The sequence below is a fragment of the Anguilla rostrata genome, chromosome 3 (genome assembly GCF_018555375.3).
Source record: "Anguilla rostrata isolate EN2019 chromosome 3, ASM1855537v3, whole genome shotgun sequence".
Lineage (NCBI taxonomy): Eukaryota > Metazoa > Chordata > Actinopteri > Anguilliformes > Anguillidae > Anguilla > Anguilla rostrata.
In genome coordinates, this window is record NC_057935.1 from 58,809,225 (window position 1) to 58,830,514 (window position 21,290).

Sequence of the window (21,290 nt, forward strand, 5' to 3'; positions counted from 1 at the left end):
TGTGTGCGTGCGTGCGTGTGTGTATGCTTGCTTGTGTGTGTGTGTGTGTGTGTGTGCGCGTGTGTGCGTGTGTGTGTATAGTAAGTCACCGGGGTCGGGGTCCTCCAGTTTCTCTTTGAGGCGGGGGAAGGCGGGGCGCAGGGATTCTGGGTATTTCAGGAACACCTTGTACATGATGAGCACCGCCTTCTTCCTGATGTACGGCTTCGTGTGAGACATCTGCCCGAGGAGAGGGGGGGTGAGGGACAGACAGAGGGACGATAAAGGAGCAATAAAGGGGTGAGGGATGGAGGAATTGAGAGATAGAGAGTTAGGGATGGAGTAATTGAAAGACAGAGCAGCCAAGAACTCCAGAAGGGAGAACCCATGTGACCTCACCAGAGTCATGATGTCATTGGCCAGGTCCCGGGCGAGGTCAGGGGTCACGAAGCAGGAAAGGCCAGTGAGGGCCACGCCCGTGTCGTACTGGCTGGGGCTGCTGAGATCCTGAGAGAGAGAGACAGACAGAGAGAGAGAGAGAGTCCTGGGATCCAATTACACGCAGGGAAAGACGAGTAACACAGGATAAGAAAATGTCAATCAACCCACCTTGCGGATCTGATTGGTTGTCAGCATTATGACGTCGGTGCCTTCGTGGAAACACTGGGAGGCGGCCAAGTAACCGATTCTCTGAAAGGACGGGAGAAAGACAGAAGGTTTTATTTCATAAATATTTCAGTGCAGGAGGGAAGGAAGGAAGGTTTTCAGAGCCTTTGGATGCAGACCATAATGGAAGCAGAGCCAAAGGGATGGTCTGAACTATTTCCAGGTCAAAGGTTATCTGGAATGAAGTATACAGATGGGGCTCCACTGTCATGGGGAGGCAGGCGCCTCACCTTGTAGGTGAACTTGGAGGAGCTCATGACCTCCACAATGTTGAAGGCTGCCCAGCTGACGTCATAACCCAGCATCTGCAGCTGTGTGTGGAGAGAGAGAGATAGAGAGAGGGAAAGAGACAGAGAGAGAGGGGAAGAGAAAGAGAAGAGAGAGAGAGAGAGAGAGAGAGATGGAGAGAGACAGAGAGAGAGAGAAAAGAGAGAGACAGGGGTAGGAGTGAATAACATTGACACACTTTCACAGTAATTGTGGATACACCACTTTTTTCTTTTTATTTATTCTTGTACTTCATTACTACATTATTACTAGGTAATAATAACCTAAGTATTATTATTATTATTATTATTATTATTATTATTATTATTATTAATAATAAACTGTTTTTTTGCGGGGTCTGTCCCGTTCCCTTCAGCTGGTTTGGGAGCACAGTAAAGAGCGCCAGGGACTGCCTCAGACCCCACAGACAGAGCACGAGCGCGGCGGGGGCAGTGCTTACGTAGGTGAGCTTGCAGACGGCGTTGGCTTTGACCGCAATGTTCTCCTGCTTGAGCTCCTGCTTGATCTCGTCAATGCAGGTGGAGATGTACTTGGCCTGGAGGGGAAGGAAAGAAGAAGAAGGGAGAGAGGAAAGAAGAGAGGGAGAGAGGGAGAGAGACATCAGCTCACAAGGGAGAGCAGTTATCTGGCCCCAGCGCTCCCAACGAGCTGGTCTGCGCCTTGCATGGCTACCTTGATCGCTGTTGGTGTTTGAGTGTGTGTGTGTGCGTGTGTGTGTGTGTGTGTGTGTGTGTGTGTGTGTGCGCGTGTGTGTGTGAATGGGTGAATGCTGTATTCACTGTAAAGCACTTTGTGCAGTTGTTGCTGTACATAAACACAAGCAGTCCATGTACCGTTTGCAGAGAGCACATCTACATAGGCGACATAGCTCAGGAGGTAAGAGCGGTTGTCTGGCAGTCGGAGGGTTGCCGGTTCGACACACACACACCACACGCACACACACACACACACACACATGCATGCACACACACACACACACACGCACATGCGTGCACACACACACACACACCATTCATAGTCAAACATGCCAGAGGACTTCTGGAGGAAGGAACATTCAGTCCACAGAAATAGCTGGGGGACACAAACTCTTGACACACACACACACACACACACACTTTACCACCCACCAGCACTACCAGTTAAAACCTTGACTTCCAAATTTTCAGTCAGTGTCGGCTTTTCCGCAGTCAAGCCTTGCAGGCTAATCTGAGCGTGCTCACTTGGCCTACTTAAAGCCCTTTGTTTTTTAAATTACATTTTTTCTACAAGTCTCTTAATTTCTCAGTTTGCTAGGAAATCTCTCCCTCCCCCTCTCTCTCTCTCTCACACACGCACGCACGAACGAACGCACGCACACACACACACATGCACACTCTCACTCTCTCTCTCATACACATACACACACACTCACACTCTCACTCTCTCTCATACACATACACACACACACACGCACTCTCTCTCTCTCACACTCGCACACATGCACTCTCTCATACACACACACGCACTCCCTCTCTCAGACTCACACACACTCACACACTCTCACACACACACACACACTCTCTCTCTCACACACTCACACACACTCACACACGCACTCTCTCTCTCTCACACACTCACACACTCTCACACACACACGCACTCTCTCTCACACACTCACACACTCTCACACACACACACGCACTCTCTCTCACACACACTCACACACCACACACACACTCACACACACACTCCGCTGTGCTGCTCATTTGTGGGTCACGGGCCCTTAGTCATGAGACTGACGGCAGTATTTGGCCGAGGGGGTCAGATCTGATTTGTGGGATCAGACAGACAGGGCCAGAGCAATGGCACTGCCACAGAGCGCTTTTGTTCCTGGAATCGCAAGGGCCGCGCGGGGGGGGGGATGTCCACTGTGAGGCCTGGAACTCCCTCCCAAAATCCAGGCCACGTTCATGGGGCAGGCGACAGGAGGGCAGGAGGGCAGGGGGGCGGGGATACCCATTTCTCCAGACTAAACCCAGACCTATCCGGCCCCTTTCAGTCCACTCCCCGACCTATCGCGGAACAGCACATTACAGCCAAAAACGTTCTCAGCCAATCCGCAGACAGCTCAGACCCCGAGATCATGCAAAGCAAGCACAGGGAGAAAAGACACTTCACTAAGTCCACGAAAGGCACACAAGCGTACAGCCAGGCCACACGCTGACGCCACAGAGCACGCTCCTGTACTCACAGACTGAATTCAACACCCTGAATGACCCAAACGGGTGGACTTTCTGTTCTGGTACAGACATGCAAACACACACAGGCATATTTATGGGTGACGTTACATTTTTACGCCCACCCCTCCACACATACACACACACACCACGCCAAACACACGCACACCGTATATATTTATGTGGATTAATAATTCAGTCTGCAGCTCCGAGTTGCCTAGGAGACAGATACCCTAGCTGGGTGAGCAGGATGGCAGAACCACGCTCTCCTGTTACCACTGACTTGACAGGCAATGCTGCCGTATGGGGCCACTGAGCACAGACCCCCAGCACTGCTGGAGCCCTATAGGGCCGCTGAGCACAGAACCCCAACACTGCTGGAGCCCTATAGGGCCACTGAGCACAGAACCCCAACACTGCTGGAGCCCTAGAGGACACCCTTGAGCACAGAACCCCAACACTGCTGGAGCCCTAGAGGGCACCCTTGAGCACAGAACTCCAAAAATGCTGGAGCCCTATAGGGTCACTGAGCACAGAACCTCAACACTGCTGGAGCCCTATAGGGCACCCCAGGGTACAGAACCTGAGCCCAACAGGGCAACTGAGTGAAAAAGCTCAGCTCTACAGGGCAACTGAGAGAATAGTAACAAACCTCAGCTGTACACACCTTTCCTCCTGCTCTCTTACAGCCGTATTAGGTCACTAGGCTGGCTGATACCAGTCTAATCTCAGACCACCTTTGACTTATGTTAGCTTCTTAAATTTTTTTTAAAAATAATTAAGAAAAGCCCCACACGCACAATATATACGTTAGTTACTCGCATCTCTAGGGTTTGAATGAAGTGGCTTAAAAGGAACAGAGAGACTGTTTCTGTCCCGGCTCCACAGTCAGTGGGGCTCCGGGCAGCTCCAGAAATCTCAGGCAGTCCCCGAGTCCCGCAGAGAAGAACACCGCAGAATTTCAACAGCGTGTGTCTGAGAGTCTCTCTGTATGAGAGACCCTCCATCGTCACTCGCTCACAGTCACACACGCACACACACACACACACACACACACCTCCTTTATATCCGCCTGCACTACCAGTTAAAATCATGATATTAAGATTTTCAAAGTCAGTGTCAGCTTTTCTCCTTGAATTTCCATGAATACACTTAAAAATAATTGTTAAGCCTTTCAGACTAATTTTAGACTGTTCGCTTGGCCTACTTAAAGCACTTCAATCAAGTCTCTTGATTTTCCAATTTGCTGCAAGTATTAACCAACTGAATTCACCGCAATTTCCCATAATGAGCAAATGATAGTGGCAATTTCCCATAAACTAGATTGCAGCTACTACCGGACGCTACACGGACTGAACGCAAAGTTTTCTTAATTGTAATGCACGTGAAACACTGCAAGAAAGCAGTTCAGTTGAATGAGCATTCTTTTTCAGCGTAGAGAAAATTACAGTGCGAGTAACACGTGGCCATATTTTAAATAGAAAATGTGTACGCGTGTGGGCGTGGAGCTGGAAATGAATAGAATGTTTTTACTATCAAGGCGGTTGCAATTTTTTTTTCTTCCAATGACAGCACTGCAGCAAGGCAGACAGGACGGGGAACAGGATCTGGCCCGTTATCAGCGGTGTAACCTGAGTCACAGGTGCGCAATGGAAGAAACAAAACGCCCGAGCCCGCCTCGTCCTGCACACCAAAAGCAACAGCACTCAAATCATAGGGGAGCGCGGCCCGCTGAACCGGGCGTCTCGCGCACATTTAATTCACGACACCAACGCATCCCATACCCGGTTTTTCCTTCTCTATGTGGAGGGTGGGTGTGAATTTTGGAAGCGACGGACCCCTCCCTCCACTGAGATACCAGTGTTGTCATCAAACGGGGCCTAACAGTATTACAGCTAGCTAACTGTTAATACGGTTTTTTGCAATAATCAGTTTAGTAGTAATAATTAATTACAAAATAGTTACAGTTTAACGACATATATTAGAGACGTGGGGAGCATAGACAGTACAATTGCATTCATTGTATAGAAGTTTTTCGATGGAATTTACTAAACGGGATCAACTATCCAGGTGTCCACACTCGGCATAGACCAGCTAACCTGTCTGTGTGATAAGCGGTTATAAAACGTTGCTGTATTAAATCACCCAATAAAACAGTAACTGAACTCTGGGAAATCAGATACAAGAGGTTCAAGCGGTGGAGAATGTTACTGACAACAACCTTGGGTTGCATTTGCTGGCGTTCTTGTTAGTCTCCTTGCTAATGTGACCTAGCTTGCTATCCCTAGCTTGCGAACATTCCCAAGATATAATCATTTCCAATACTGGTTGCAAGAGCTCTCCAGTGGGTACGTTTTAATGAAAAGCAGCTAACGTTAGCTCAGTTAGCTTGATGACATTTCTTTCATATTTGCAAAGCGTATGCATTTACCTCATCTTCTTTATGATTCCTTATGCCACGTACAAGATCCTGGAGATTTTTATCAAATATCCGATCGATGCTCCCTTTGACAATCTTTAGTGCCATGGTTGCTGGCTACGTGTCGCTGCCCAGCGGGACAAGAGCAACGGGCAAGCAGGCGTCTCTGTCGGGGTAGCCAACCCGCTGCTATTCCGTCTCTCCCCAGTCTGCGCCGACAACAGCTTCTTCGCCGGGCAAGGATGATGTGTCCAGCGATAGTGCAGAAACGCTATCCGTGTAACCAGCTGGGAAATTCTTACAAAATGGCGCCTGGATCAGGTGACTAACTGTGTGTTTCTGAGGGCGAAAATGCTATTTCTTATAGCTGGCAGGCACTGATTCTTTTCTCTTTTTGGTATCTATCGCGTAGAATGACAGCGTTGTGTTGATAAGGATATCTGTGACGTCATTATGGGACGCCCCTAAATAATAACTGTGTGATATAGCTAGTTAGCGTGCTAAATAAATAATGCAGACGTTAAAAATAACGGGGCTGACCAAGCACTGTTAAGAGATCCAGTCTTAGGTACTGGACCTGGCGTTTCAAATTGTTTCTCAATTGGTAATTTCCCTTACTGTAATGTGGGCAGGCATGAATCAGCTTTTTGGGGTTAATTATATTAGAGGTGAGTAGTGAGGAATATCACAGTTCCACAGACACACACACAAAAAATTTTCAACTTCAGTTGTATTTCTTGGGGGAAAAAAACTCATTCATGACCAGGCAAAACATAAACAAAACATTCAAATGGCAAAATAAACAACAAAAACAAAAATACAAAAAAATAATATGTACATAAAATGAAACGATCCTAATAATCCAGTACCAATTAGCTGCAGTTAAGAATAAATCTGAGCGGGTTCTTCTTGGTATTTGAAGGCCTGAAGCCCTCGAGCATTCTAGAAGCTTGATAACGTTAGAGTTTTCCGAGCACGTGGCCATTTCATTAACATTTCATATCGTGGCTTGCACCGCCAGGTTGGTCACTTGGATTATTACTCCGTTCTCACATTTAAGGGGCCGTGGCAGGCAGGCAGGCAGGCACGAAAATGTTTCGTGTTTTTAAAATAAATAAAAGAATAGTAAAAAAAAAAAATCATTGCGAATCAATGCAATCCAAACTTAGTTTAGAGAGGCTTTTGGGGCTCAGTCAACACAGGGCTATTGGCCCATTACTGAATAAAACTTAATAAAATAAGCATAGAAGTGGCAGGTCACACACACGCACGCACACACACACACACACACACAGACACATATTAAAACAGTACATATTAGTATTCATAAGTGCTGCTTAACAGAATCTGTGAAGTAGCTATAATCATTAAATAACAATGTAAGCCTCTCTGCTGGGATTTGTCAGGTATGGCTCGCTTATTTTCTTGCAAGTCATTTCACAATAACTTCATCATCAACCAAAATAAGTGTTAAGTCTAGTCTCACAGACCATTGTGTTGTCCTTTTTTAAAAAAATCATTAAACATTAGCGTCTTGCCTTTAGATTAGAAATTGTCATTGTGCTTTAACATTGCACACAAAGCACTCAAATTATATACCAAAAAAAGTCTTGATTGTAACTAACTGGCTCAAAAAAAGAGTACCACAATAATAGCATCTTAATGCCGCATACATTTATCTGATCGTAACATGTTTAACGGAACCATACACAGTGCAAGTACCTCTCCCAAATAAATGTGCATTGTGGGTAATGGGACATTAAAGGAAGACCAGAGGACACAGTCAGTACAGTGTAGTACTGTATGCAGTATTCAGGAAGAGCACAAAACCAATTTGCAGCAGTTATCTGAAAAAAAAAAAAAAAACATTGGAAGGTTCTTCGATAAGACAAAAAATTAGTCATCTTCATGACTGACATTAAGTCAGACAAACTAATAATAATAATAATAATATGTTCAAAAACAACTTCTGAATCCAATCTGTTCTTTACTTTATATTATCTAACCACCTCTCCCTCCTTCAGTCCCCTTTGGTAAGTAAGGATAAATCAATAAAGGCAGCAGACAGATTTTTACTGACACTGACAACAGCGCCACCCCTTACAATAAGGTAGGGTGTTGTAACTGCACAATTAGAAACAAAAAGTCTCAAAGACATTCACATCAACAGTTCCCTCCCATTTCTTTCTCTCCCTTCTCTCAAATCCTGTTCCAAGGTGCTAAAAACACGATTCTGCTATTTGTACACAATATGAGTTCGTTACATTGTTAGGATTTTACGAGGGAGGAAAGGTGGACCGGAAGGTTTGATGGGACAGTGTGCGGGGTTCAACTGCAGTATAAAAGTCAAGGAAACAAAAGTAGTTGATAAAAGGACAATGTCCTGACAATGCAAGATTCAGTCAAAGTTAATCTCTCTACCCACAGATATAAACCCCTCCCCTTTTTAAAATCTTTTTAAAAAGGCCTCTTCAGCTCTCAATGACCGGCCTTTCGGTCTCTATGGGAACAGTGCAATCCGTGATGTCATCACTGTGCGTCTGATGCTCGACCGGGCTACTGGGATTTGAGCTTCAGGAAAGGAAAAAGGAAATCATTAAAACTGGTTTTCAATGGGACATGACACTGCAACAAGGGGCCATTATTCTTCCCCCTTCAGTATAAAATTACCATCTGCCATTAATTTGTTCTGTGTGATGTAGAGATGAGTTTAATGGGAAGCAATATATGAAATATTCTAGACTGAGATTGTTTCACATCTGATCAATACATATCTAAAATAAGTCCCTCTGAGTGTAAATGTTTTAAAGTAGAACCACATTTTAGAAGCAGTTTTTAACTATTCAATGATGCATTTAAAAAGCAATCGTAATACAAATAGAAAAAAAAACAAGTTCATCAGCATGGGGGGAGCTTAAGCTGTTTCAAATGGGAGAAAAGGGGGGAGGGGTGAAGGGGGGAGTCTTAATATTGGAAATTCACCTGACGAGGGCAGGGGCTGCTTGTTCCTTGTTCTCCTTGTCCATTTCTTGGTCAGGTGACTTGGGGCTGTGTGCCGACTGGCTGTCCTCTAGCTTCTGGGTTTCGCTCTCACCGTTCACGGACGTCAAGTCTGAAGGTCAAGCGCAAATAAAATTCACAGTGAGAAAGAGGAAGAAACATTTCAGTTAAAGATTTTTTTAAATGGCCTGTTCCAACAGTCTCTTGATTTGGCTAATGGTCTGTTTCAACTATTCATCACAAAATGGTTAAAAAATTAGGAACCCTGGAAATGAGTTAGACAGAAACACAGAGAATCAGAGAGTGAGGAGGAGGAAGAGGAGTAAAGAAGAGCATCTGGGACAAAAGGAAAACAAAAAGAGAGAGAGGTGACAGAGGGAGCACGGGGGTAAAACAAAGCATTAAAAGCGATCGGACAGTTACCCGTGTTCTGGATCTCCTCACTGTCCGGCTTGCTCTTGTCTTCTGTCGGGGACTTTACCGCCCCCTCTGTCTTCTTGAGGAACTGCAGCTTGAGCTTGTTGTAGACCTGACTGGCCTTCTCCATCACCGCACTGCTGGCCTTGTAACGGCGGATCTGGTGCGAAACGGAACACAGCGCGGAACGGGTGAAAAAAACCTGGCGAGGCACGAGGACGGAGGAGTTCGCGCACGCGCACTCGACATCCGTCATGGCCGACGGTTGGCGGTAAAGGCAGTTCAACTTGAGTGGACGCTGCCGGACGGACGGACGGCCGGACGGACGTCACATACCTTCTTGAGCGTGGCGATCACGTCCGGGTTCTTCTGCAGCAGGTGGCTGGTCACCTGCACGGTGCCCAGCTCCTCCAAGGCCTGCAGACAGCGCTCGATATCCTGAGGATGGAACACAAGTGAGGATGAGAATTTAGCAGGTGGAAGTGTGGCACAATGGTTAGGGAACTTGGCTCGGTTTGATTCCCATTGTACACAAGGTACTTAACCTGAGTTGCTTCAGTATATATCCAGTCATGTATAAATGGATTATGTGTAAAAAGAACAGCGTAAATCCCTCTGGGTAACAGTGTCTGCTAAATGTCCAAAATGTAAATATACTAGTGATAAACTCAACAGTGAGTCACATTTGTATTGTTATGCACAGCACAATGATGTCAATAAAGAATTCTCAACTGAATTCAAATTGAGGGGAGAAAACAATGTGGTGAAAGAGACCGCCAAGCAGGGAAGGGATGGCCGAGAAAGAGGCTGAGAGACAGAGAGAGAGAGTGAGATAGAGTGAGTGAGAGAGAGAGAGAGAGAGAGGATGAGAAAAAGAGAGAGAGAGAGTGAGAGAGAAAGAGAAAGAGAGAGAGTGAGAGAGAGAGAGAGACAGGTCATTTTGAGAAAGACAGGGTTATCTGATTTGGCACAGAGTACGGTGTCCGTGGACAGCAGAGAGGCAATCTCCACACGGACCAAGTAGGTATCAATTCAGTCACGACGGCGAAGACGCGTGGTTGCCATGACGACGGCAGCGGCCTGCACACGCGCACGCGCGTGCGTGCCGAGGAGCCGACTGGCGCGTTCCGGAACACTCCGGTTACATCCGGCGGCTTTGCTCTGGCCAGCGCAGGGCTGCTAAGTGTGGAGAGCCAATGTGACACAAGCCAGGGGTCAGAGGTCACTCACCGGACTGTCCACCTTCAGTGCAAATTTAATATCGGTGTGCAGTTTCTGTAGTCTCTCCGCTGGGGTTGGTTCTGTGGACGTGAACACACACACACACAGACAGAACACACACACGCGCGCGCGCACACACACGTGCAGAACACACAGGTTAAGGGACGTACCCACACTCTAAATGCAAACAGAGACAAACCTGTTTCCCAGTACCTCACTAATGCGTTGATATGGTTGCCATAGTATGTTAATAACGTGCACTTGTGTTGTACACCTTCTTGTGTACGTTTGTGTACCTTGTAGGCAAAAATAAGAGCACTGACTCTGCATTCATAAAGCGAGCAGGAGTACTGATCTAGGTTCAGTTTGGTCTTTCAGCTCAGTGGTTAAGGTTAGTATGTAGACTGGGAGGAAGCCTGTGCAAGATCAACACTACTACACCGATATGCTTCACAAACACCAGGCCCTGATCTCATCCCAGCTATTCCAGCTGAAGATAAAAAAGAAAGCCATTATCGTGTTTCTCTGTGACCAGGCTGGTCAGATGCTTTGCTTTTGGGACAGAAAATATGAGCCCAGGGTGCTGGAAGTCAGACGTAGAGCTATATACGGTCTATGAAACACAAGGTCGTGCGCAAGGTCAAGGTCACTTTCTCTGTTGGTTGTTGCTGGTTGTCCGGATGTGGGTGGAGCGGTCTTACCTCGCTTCTTCTCCAGGGGGCGCTCTGGCTTGCGTTTGGGCCTTTCAGACCTGGAGGGCCTGAGAAAGGGGGCGGGGGTAAAATGTCACATTTCCACGGTAACACACCTACACCAATGGATCAGTGGATTTCGTTTTCAGAAAGATGTAGTTTATGGTGTAAGAATTAAAAACTAACATTAACCAGGGATCTAATTACTTCTACAAGAGACTGTAAAAAAAATGTAGACTTTATTGAAAAGATTCAAGTAAAATTAAATTAAAATTTCTGCATAATTGAGTTCCAATTTAGAAAGAACTGATTTTGTTCCTGAATCAGTCCGAAAGCTGAGACATGTTTTTCTACCTCCTCCGTGGTTCCTCCATCCGCTGAGCTTTCTTCTTCCTCTCATTCTCCTTCTTCTCCTTTCCCTCCTTCTCTTTCTTTGACCTCCCTTTCTTCTGACTGTCCGGACGCTTCCCGGGTTTCTTCACCTGGCGAGGGGGCGGGAGATGGAAGACGGGAAATCGTTAGCACGTTAGCTCGATATCGCTGACACTGAACACAGACCTGGGAGAACGACTCACTGACAAGAAAAGAAGTGTGGACACACGGAGCGAAGGAGGAGAAAGCATACCTAAAATATTTCAATATTTTAACACAATATTTCAATATTCAAGGGCCACCAATGACAATTTCCTCTTCAGATATTAGGGGGGAAAAAAGTGAATGTAAGCGAAAAAGTTCCATTGGCTAACCAGTCTGTCGGGGAGGGCGTGTGCTTATTGCTTCACGAATGTAAACACAAATGTGAATACTAATGGGGGCCTCGAGCATACAGCCAAAATAATTGTCGTTGATATTAAGGTGAGAACTTGAGTCTGCAGACCACGTGTCTCTCTTAGGTAGCATTCCGGATGAGTGGTGACGACAGGTACGTTACTAGCTGCTACTATTGCACACCCACAAAATGGGAGAAGCTGTATCTTGGAGAGACGCTGGAACAGCTTTAAAAAAACCTTTTAGGGTGCATGCAGGACCCCAGCCAACACAAAACATTCTCACAATGCTGCTGCCGTGCAGCGGTAGCGTTATAACATTCACAAAACGCCCCGGTAACGTTGAGAGAACGTTTTGTGTTAGCAGGGAGTGCAGCCGAAAGGCGGCAGCGCTCTTCGCGTTTTCCGAGCCCACCACGGGAGGTCACGTGACCTTACCTCTGCCCGGGGCGGGGCGTCGGAGTCTGAGTCAGAGGGGGCGGGGATGGGAGCGGGAGAGGGCTTCTTGGTCTTTTTGACTCGCTGGTTGTTGGGACCCTCGTCCGAGCTGCTGTCGCTACCGCCTCCTCCTCCTGCTGCTCTGGCCGCGGCCTTCTCCTTCTCCCTCCTCCTCTCCTCATCCTCCTCCTTCTCCCGCTCCCGCAGCCTCCTCAGCTCCTCCGCCTCCTCCCTCTTCCTGCGCTCCTCCAGCTCCCGCTTCTTCTCCTCGTCCCGCCGCTTCCACTCGCTGATGCGGTCCGGCTCGCTGTCGCTGAGGAGGAGGAGGGAGAGAGGAAGGACGAAGAGCACATCAGACAGACAGGGTTGCGGGGGTCACTAGGAGAGAGGGTGTGGAGCTGAAGTAGGAGGAGGATGGAAGGATGAGGAGGAGGAGGAGGAGGCAGGGAGGAGGGAGGATGAAGAGCACATCAGACAGATAGGGTTGCGGGGGTCACTAGGAGAGAGGGTGTGGAGCTGAAGTAGGAGGAGGATGGAAGGATGAGGAGGAGGCAGGGAGGAGGGAGGATGAAGAGCACATCAGACAGATAGGGTTGCGGGGGTCACTAGGAGAGAGGGTGTGGAGCTGAAGTAGGAGGAGGATGGAAGGATGAGGAGGAGGAGGAGGAGGCAGGGAGGAGGGAGGATGAAGAGCACATCAGACAGATAGGTTTGCGGGGGTCTCTAGGAGAGAGGGTTTGGAGCTGAAGCAGTTATCTGGCAAATGGTGGAGCGAGGGATGGGAGAGAGAGAGCGAAGGATGGGAGAGGGTAGAGGGACTGACTCACCTGTCACTGTCTGATGAAGAGGAAGAGGAGGGAGCTCTGACTGGGGCGGGCCTGGGCTTGCGTACACGAGGCTTCGGAGGCGGCTTTTCTGTGCGTGTGAGAGTGTGTGTGTGTGTGTGTGTGTGTGTGTGTGAGTGTGTGTGTGTGGAGTGTGTGAGTATGTGAATGTGTGTGTGTCTTTGTGGAGAGTGTGTATGTGTGTGTGTGTGTGGTGGGTGGTGTGTGTGTGTGAGTGAGTGAGTGTGAGTGTGTGTGTGTGTGTGTGTGTGGGAGGAGTTGAAAAGAAAACGTCAGTATGTTTTAATCCAACTCTGTCTAGTGCACTCATACCAAACAGAACATCACACTGCCAGTGTTCCATATTCACCTGAACCTGCTTCAGCTGCTCAGACTAACACAGACTCAGTCCTGAGTCACTTCTTGAACTCAAGAGTTTCAGTTTTAAACCCCTTAAACTAAGAGTTGGTTTATGTCAATGTCGCTCATATAAGTCAAGTGGATGTTCTCTCATGTTTTTAGCGCCTCCTAAACAAATTAAGTGTAAAACTTGCGTAATGTAAACACTGACTGCCTTAAACATTCTGCATTTAAAACCCATTGGTTGGGGTGTCTCGTGGCGTGGCCTGTAGAGCACTGTCCACATGCTCGTTACGAGCCGCGACGTCGGCGGTTCGAGTCCCGACCGCGCGACCCTTTGTCGCACGTCTCTCTCCCTCTCTCTCTTCCCCTGTTCTTCCTGTCTCTCTACGCTGCTCTGTCCAATAAAGCGGAAAAAGCCCCAAAAAAAAAAAAAAAATTTTTTAATTGAAAAAAAAAACCCCCATTGGTCGCCGTGCAGAATGCAAACCACTGAGAGCCAAGCCGCCACAGAAGCGCGGACGGACGGACGGACGGGCGGGCAGACGGACTTAGCGGTAACGCGGACGCTCCTCCGCTCTCCCCCGCTCACCTTTCTTGCGCCCCTGGGGGCCTTTCCTCGGCGGGGGGTCGAGGTCGGAGTCGGAGCCGGACTTGGACTTGGAGCCCCCGGACCGGGACCCGGACTCGGACCCGGACAGAGCGGGGCGGGGCTTGACGTCCGTCTCGCTCCTCCCCCCCTCGTCCTCTGACCGGGAGGCGGAGTCAGAGTCGGAGGCCGGCTTCTGGAACAGTGGGGGGGGGGGGGGAACATTAGAAAACATTCCAGAAAGTTCTCTGAACTTATTTGCCCCATGATGAAAGCGACAGTTATGGAAAAGCCATACTTCTAAAGCTGGGCCTTCCCAGTTCCTGGAGATCCACAGGTTGCGCTGGTGTCCAATGCTACTCAGCACTCAGCACTAACAGGTAAAAAAAGCTGCTCACACAGGTAGCTCAGCTCACCTGGTTCCTTGGGTCTAAAGCGGTGGCTGATTTTAAGAAACCAGGAGACCCTGTGACTCTCCAGGACCAGGGTAGAGGACCACAGTGTCCCTCATGCAGAACCAAATATACTGCTGACCGTGCGTTACTTCACTGATCCGGGCACACGTGCCACCCCAGCCTGCCAACACAGAGCGTTCTCACAATGTTGCAGCCATGTAGTGGGCGATGCCACAACACTGACAAAACGTTCCAGTGACGCCGTGAGAACATTTTGTGTTGGGACTGGGACTGATTTTGGGTGGGCGGAGTCTTCGCTCACCTTCCTCCTCCCTCGGCCCGCCCCCTTCCGCCCCCCCTTGGGCCCGGCCTTCACGTCGGGGGTGAAGTCCTGCACACACGCAAACGCACTGGACTCAGAAGGCTGGCCCAAAAGCATACACTAGCGTTAGTGCCCCACCCCACCCTCCCACCCAGACTCAAAGCCATCCATGGAACCCCCATCACATGATCACAAGGGTTATATATATATTTTCTTTTAAAAAGGTTTTATATTTTTAAATATTTTCCCAAATTTATATATATTCTTTGTTTACAACAACTGGCCAGGTACCCCTTATGGAATCTTCCAGGACCCCCCAGCGGTCACCCCTGTTGAAAACCCAGGATTTAGAGCACTGACCTGCTTCAACCAATGCCTGGACAGGCTCAATCTGACGCACGTTAAGAGTGTTAATTCTTTGAACCGATAGAGGATCTTTGGCTGGATTACAGGAGGTCTCACCTGGTCGCTGTTCTTCCCGAAATCGGAGTCCGAGCTGGGGGTGGGCTCGGGCTCCGAGGGCGAGCCGCTCTCCTCCTCCGAGCCGTCCCGGTCGCTGGAAGAGCCCCCGCGCGTTCGCTTCACCGGGGGGCGCTAGAGGGACGCAACACGGCAGTGAGCTGATCAGGACGTCACCAGAAGCCCTGCCACCACACCGCGGCTGGTAAAAGCCACGATATGCGCAGAACGCCAGGTCACGCGGTCGAGGCAGAAACTCTGACCAGGCAGAGACGAGGCTCGATACAGTGTTGGATACTATCTGGTCACGTAGTTGAGGCAGAAACTCTACTGGGGATTTTTCAGGACTAGGCTTGAGACGGTGTTAGATACTATTCTCGTCTGTAGGTAATCGGAGCACTAATTTAGTAAGGAAAATGGCGAGAATTGTCAGGCTGAATGGCCTGTTTTTGTCATTGTGTTATGTTATGTTATGTAAGAAGCTACACACAATGCTTATAACAGGAACTCACCGTTGTTACAACATAGTAACAACAGCACAACAATAGCACAGCAATGCTATAAAGTGGTAAAGCAAAACCCAAATGTGAGGTACAAAATGGGAAAATATATAGCAGCAGTACTTTATATCACTGCCTGCGCTCATACGCAAATGAAGTAAAGCTCCAAATGTTGTAGTAGATGTGGATCTGGGGGATATTTTTACAGTTATCGTGAACTTATGCACAATTTAAAAAACATTTTTTTCAAAAACATTGTGGTGCTCACCTTCACAGCAGGAGCTTTCCTCTTCACCCCTCCTCTTCCTCCATCCTCACTCCCAGACTCAGAATCCACATCACTTCCTGTCTCCGACTTCCTGGGCACCACTGCTTCCTCCTCCGCATCACTTCCTGCTCCGTCCTCATTGGCCCCCGTCTCGCTGTCAGAAGAGCTAGCTGGCTGAGGGGACACACAGACAGAAGGACAGTTAAGTCAAGTCGCTCCCCCAGCCAAATTTTTCTCTGTCCTAAGAGCAGCAACTACATTAAATGGCATCATGAACTTCACCTGTGGGGCGCATTTCCGCACACTGGTTTGAAAGTGCTTTAAAAAAACATAGGAACAACAAAACAATTAAGACCAATACTCCATTCAATGATGGATGCCACACAGGGTAAAATATAGAGAGTGCGTAAGCAATGTAAGGTGTCGCAGCATCCAATAAAAAACAGGTGCGCTTGTGATGCGATATGACGGGACATACAGCGGGCGTCGTGTATGATGCGTGCGGGTTGTTCTGGATTTCCCACAATCCCTCGTTGAAGCCCTTCCTCTTGTTGGGTTTCCCGTAGCGTTCGCAGTACTTCTCGTAGGCGAACAGGTCCTTCGGTGCAAGGAATGCCCTGGGGGGTGGGGGGGGGTGGGGGGGGGTGGGGGCGGGGGAGGGAAAGACCCGGGTGAAAAAAAAACTGAAGCCCTGTTCATTTGAACACACCCGTGTCATGTGATCACGTCATGTGACTGGTCTGCTCCACCAATTGAGAGAAAACAAGAGTGAATCATTGAGCATTCTTTCCCCACACATCACATGATCACAAAAAAATGGTAGCCTGGAGGTCATTCTATATCATACAGTATAGCAGTGCTAACCAACCCTGTTCCTGGAGATCTACCATCCAGTTGGTGTTCATTTCAACTCTAATTTAGCACACCTAACTCTACCAATTAGCAGCTTGAATGAGGTGTGCTTTGTTAGGGTTGGAATGAAAACCTACAGGACAGTAGATCTCCAGGAACAGGGTCAGTTACCACTGTCGTAGAGATACAACTATTCATCTTCTAAGTGTTTTGGCATCAATAAATCAATAGATCAACCAATTCACTTTCATGGTTGACTGAAAAAATGGAAAAATGTAAGACTCAACATTTTAGGAGCATGACAAAAAAAACAACGTGATGGTGATGTGAAAAACCCTAACTACCAGCATAGCACGTTTGACGACAGGTCAAAGGTCAAAGGTCAAACTTCATCTCAAAGTCCAAGTCAGGGAGGGAACGGCTCCTCTGGATTTTAATTAAGAAAAGGCTGCCGGTGGCTTTTATCTGACTGCACCCCGTTGAACCTGATAGTTTAAAGCGGATATAAGCCGATGCTCATGAACGATGCCATGTAATGAAAAGAGCAAATCCACTGGCCCCACGGAAAGGAAATTAAAGGGCTCTGTTTTCACAATCCAAACTCCCAGAACGCCAGTCAATATAGAGATTATTACCTCTAGTAATGGCTACATTCGTCATTTTAAAACCGCGCAGCGTCAATTTCGCGACAGAAGAAGAATGCGACAGAACAGTCCGCATCAGTTAACTGACTGAAACGGCGACACTATAACCGCTCTCTAAAATTAACGTTGCCCTCGCATAGATACGAGTTTTCAAATAAAGCACACACAAATATTCATTACAATATACAGTATTGTTTTACCTTCGTGCCAACTTTTGTACCTAATTTGCGTCAGATCAGAGCCGCAAGTATCATAATGAAACAGTGATATATGATTTTAATAACACAGATCAGCAGAGCACACAAAACGTTACTGGGAGCAATCCTATCACATAATATAATTCCTGGCTATATTTAGAAACTGAGTGCTGAAGTCACCTCTTCCCAACCATAGAGGGAAAGGTCCTGTATCACTTAAATCCGTAATTGTACCTCAACTGATAAAGGATATTTTAATTATGAAGGTTGCGCTGTTGAATACTTATTATTGCTTGATCCCAATACAGTCTAAAAACAAAGTGGAGGCTATAAATGTTCAGTAATAACCATAACAAATATCCTGTCAATTTAAAGTGATACGTTTAAGATAAACATTGTTCCAAGGGTTTCAATCTATATGTATTTTCGGTCTTTTAGCGCCATCTAAAGGTGATCTAAAGAAAAGCAGCGTTTCCATCTTGCTCGCAGCCAACAGTCTACGTGGAAAATAGAGCGTCCAAAACATAGTTTGGTCATTTTTAATTTTGACAGTTGTTGCACATGTGAAGTGTGGAATTTTCGTAAAATTTAAATAAAATCTCAGCCCCTGGCTTCATTGTAAACGGGGACATTCAATACGGTTTTATTAAAGAATTTTTTTAAAAAGTAAAAAATAATATGACAATGAATTTCCCTCTGATTTTTGCAAGCTGAATCCAATTTTACCCTGAGTTCAGATTAGTTCCACTAAGGCCAGGCGGCAGGTGTACCCAGAGGTGGACAGTCCAGGTTCAGAAAGTAAAACCTCATCCCAGGATTTTGTTCCAGTCACCTGGATTTGCTAATGAGCACCATTTTTCAGCCAGGAGGTAGAGCTAAAGTTCAGGGGTGGATGAAATACATGGCAGGACTCTTACTTTCTGACCCCTGGAATGTCCACCTCTGGGTGTACCTGATCACTAGCAGGATGTGTCAGTCGATTAAGCAAAGACGTTACAGGTCACCCTTCCACGTGGGGGGCGCTGCTGTTTTTCCCAAAATTGGGTTTTCAACCTTTTCTTACCCAATGACTCTTACCCACGCTCAGTGGTACCCAGGGGACCCCCATCACAAGTTAAAAAGGGTTCTATATATTTTTTTAAAAGTTTAATATTTTGAAATATTTTCCCAAACAAAAACAACAACAACAAAAAAGACAATACAGGTGAGCCTTGTCAGTCAGTCACCATGGAGACGAGCATCTTCTAAAATTCTGCGGCGGACGCAGGAGTACTTACGTTTCATGGGTCCCGAAGAAGAAGATGGGGATCTTGTTCGGCGGTGGTTTCACCGCCCCTTCAGCTACATCCTCAATCTACCAGAGGTGAGGGGTGAGGGGTGGGGGGGATGGGGGGGGGAGGGGGAGCAAGAGAGATAGAGTGACAAGGGAAACTGTGTCCTCCCAGATGGGAACATTTGAGGAAGTCCTTCACCTGTTCCCTTCCCTGCCCCCTCAGTAGCCCGACACTGTACACACACACACACACACACCTCAGCCAGCTGACACTGTGCACACACACACACGTGCACACACACACACACCACACCCCCACTGTCGCCAGCTGACACTGCAACTAGCACATCACAGCAGCACGGCCTGACACACACACACACACACACCTCTCAGCCACCTTCTCCTGATCATGTGCTGAAGTGCAGGTTGGGTCAACTCCAAAAGCATCTGTGCAGAGCATGCTTACGGACTGAGGGTCTCAAGCCAGCCCAATGTGGCTCAGCTACATACTACACATACTGAACTATTATTATTAAAACATCTGATTTCAGATACCAAAAGAGCACACAACACTAAAGTTCAGTTATAAAATATATTGCAATAATTGTTAAATAATCATCATAATAATTTGCTTGGCAGGCATTAGCATCCAGGCAACCAAGCCTCCAGCATTTTTCCAATTTATAAAGATACAGAAAATTGTTGCCAACATCAGACTGCCAAGTATGTCCAAAAAACAAAACAAAAAAAAACTCTGATGAACATTTTTATTTTCAAAGGTCAGTGTAAACTTGCTTCCAGAGTTTGCCTCCCATTGTCTTTACAGCAGACATGAAACTCTACTGAATGCCTGAAGCCCGTCCACATAGACACAAAACCAGTCGAAGATATACTGTGCATTAAACCAGAGTTTTATTTATTTATTAATTAACACATTTTCTTTGTTGTTGTTGTTATATCTAACACAGGAGAGGATAGCATAGATAATCAGCCACTGTTCTAGGCTACATTCACCTGACAGCATCACTATTTCCATTATTTATGTAGTCAAGTACTATGTAATAAAATGCAATATATATGCAATAAAATGCAGTATACATATGCAATATATGGCAGCACACACAGAGGGACCTGGTGCATTTACTATAGATATGCAAGTTGCTACTACAGACAAATAAATGGCATAGTTTTAATAGTTTCAAGGTACCGTGTGAGATTACATTCAGACTAATCCTCAAGATCCTATCAAGACTACAGACACACAGACAGCTCGTTGTGTTTTGTCAGGAATGACAAATCTATATAGTCTGCAGCCTTGGGGCAAATATATGCACGAAGACACCCAGACAAACGACGAGGCTGCACTTCGGAGCAGCGACAACCAACCTCAGCTAGTGCACATCACCGGATCGTGCCGATAAGCATCGATTTGGTGCCACTAAACCGATAGTTATTTGGCATCATCTCCACCCTGAGCTGTATTCCCGAGAGAATGGCATGACAAAATAATTTCCATGTTGCACACGCAACAGCCAGGTCTCTGTGCTGTCACTGCCGCTAGGTGCACCGAGTCTCCAGGTTGCTTACCCGAACCCCCTCCAGCGTCGCAACGCCCCCCCTCCTCTTCCCCACCACCACCTCCCCTTAGCCCCCGTGCAGAGACAGCTTACCCTGGCCGGCCAGTGGGGGTACCCCTTCATTTTGGCGAACACCAGGTCCCCCGGCTGGAAATTGTGCGGCATTGTGTTGTTCCGCCTTCGCGAGATCCTTCTCGGCTAATTTTCCCTCCGGCTGTGGTTCGCTACCGTTTCGCTATGCCCCAGTATTCAGGCCAGTACGAGACCTGTTTACTGACACACCACTATGCGAGACGGCTGCTAGGCTGGGACGCAACTTCCGCCGAGTGTCGTGTTTACAGAACGGACGTTCCGCCCAGCTCGTCTGGTTTTCCAGATTGGGGGAATCTCACGTTTTTCATCCTCTCCCACCAATTACATCTCGCCGTATGGAATCTAAGGCGCTGTCCCCGACCTATGGAGTTAATTAACGTTATTTAAGATATTATCGGCTTCATAACAATTAGCATAATCACAACAGTGACGACTGAATCACGACTGTTTTACTTAAATGTAGTAATGTTACATAAAAATATATTTTGAGTATGGTGAAAATATGGTGAAACAGCTATTCTTAAAACCATGAGACATCCACAATTTCCCCCCACAGTCTATGGTTCTAACTCGCAAGCTAGAGGTGGCTACCTAGCTAATTTTTAAAATTAGCTTCTATCAAACTCTCTAGCAATAACGCAACAGCTAGTGCTGACATATGCGTAAACCTACCTCATAGTTAATAATAGCTAAATTTACAACTTCCCAAAATGGCATGCCCATTCAGATAGATAGTGAGCTATGCATAGCACAGCAGGTGCGAAAATTTGCTAGCACTATCTGGAAAGTCACTTGATCAGCTATGAAAAACTACAGCGCAATCACAACAACACC

The 21,290-nt window shown here is 47.1% G+C and overlaps 2 protein-coding genes across 4 annotated transcripts in view; both read right to left on the reverse strand.

Moving 5' to 3' along the window:
* ap3d1 (adaptor related protein complex 3 subunit delta 1) overlaps window positions 1-6,014 on the reverse strand; it is a 25,794-nt gene extending 19,780 nt beyond the window's left edge. The window contains exons 1-6 of the mRNA XM_064329833.1: window positions 5,581-6,014; window positions 1,373-1,468; window positions 876-956; window positions 589-669; window positions 379-486; window positions 90-219 (exon numbers count right to left, since the gene is read on the reverse strand). Coding sequence (XP_064185903.1) covers window positions 90-219; window positions 379-486; window positions 589-669; window positions 876-956; window positions 1,373-1,468; window positions 5,581-5,676 — 592 coding nt within the window. The 5' untranslated portion in view covers window positions 5,677-6,014. The remainder of the gene's footprint in view (window positions 1-89; window positions 220-378; window positions 487-588; window positions 670-875; window positions 957-1,372; window positions 1,469-5,580) is intronic.
* A 266-nt stretch (window positions 6,015-6,280) lies between these two features.
* hdgfl2 (HDGF like 2) lies at window positions 6,281-21,281 on the reverse strand. Of its 3 annotated transcripts, XM_064328736.1 has the most exons (17): window positions 21,129-21,281; window positions 20,457-20,817; window positions 18,791-18,867; window positions 16,299-16,437; window positions 15,821-15,994; window positions 15,056-15,187; window positions 14,594-14,662; window positions 13,880-14,072; window positions 12,931-13,018; window positions 12,104-12,416; window positions 11,253-11,380; window positions 10,908-10,966; window positions 10,216-10,286; window positions 9,322-9,423; window positions 8,992-9,145; window positions 8,551-8,680; window positions 6,281-8,139 (listed from the first exon to the last, which is right to left on the reverse strand). In XM_064328736.1, the coding sequence occupies exons 2-17, from the start codon at window positions 20,526-20,528 to the stop codon at window positions 8,040-8,042; spliced, it is 2,001 nt and encodes a 666-aa protein (XP_064184806.1). In that variant the 5' UTR covers window positions 20,529-20,817; window positions 21,129-21,281; the 3' UTR covers window positions 6,281-8,039. The 3 variants fall into 3 exon arrangements, with proteins under 3 accessions (XP_064184806.1, XP_064184807.1, XP_064184808.1); XM_064328737.1 differs by lacking the exon at window positions 21,129-21,281 and having other exon boundaries at window positions 13,880-14,069; window positions 20,457-20,894; XM_064328738.1 differs by lacking the exons at window positions 14,594-14,662; window positions 21,129-21,281 and having other exon boundaries at window positions 20,457-20,891.
* Window positions 21,282-21,290: the final 9 nt, after the last annotated feature.

Excerpts from the sequence above, each read along its gene's own strand:
- hdgfl2 (XM_064328736.1), bottom strand. The coding sequence starts at position 20,528 with ATGCCGCACAATTTCCAGCCGGGGGACCTGGTGTTCGCCAAAATGAAG. Across the intron at positions 15,995-16,298 it reads CATCATACACGACGCCCGCT|CCAGCTAGCTCTTCTGACAG; the intron begins GTATGTCCCGTC and ends GTGTCCCCTCAG. Across the intron at positions 10,287-10,907 it reads CCCCCTGGAGAAGAAGCGAG|AACCAACCCCAGCGGAGAGA; the intron begins GTAAGACCGCTC and ends TCACGTCCACAG.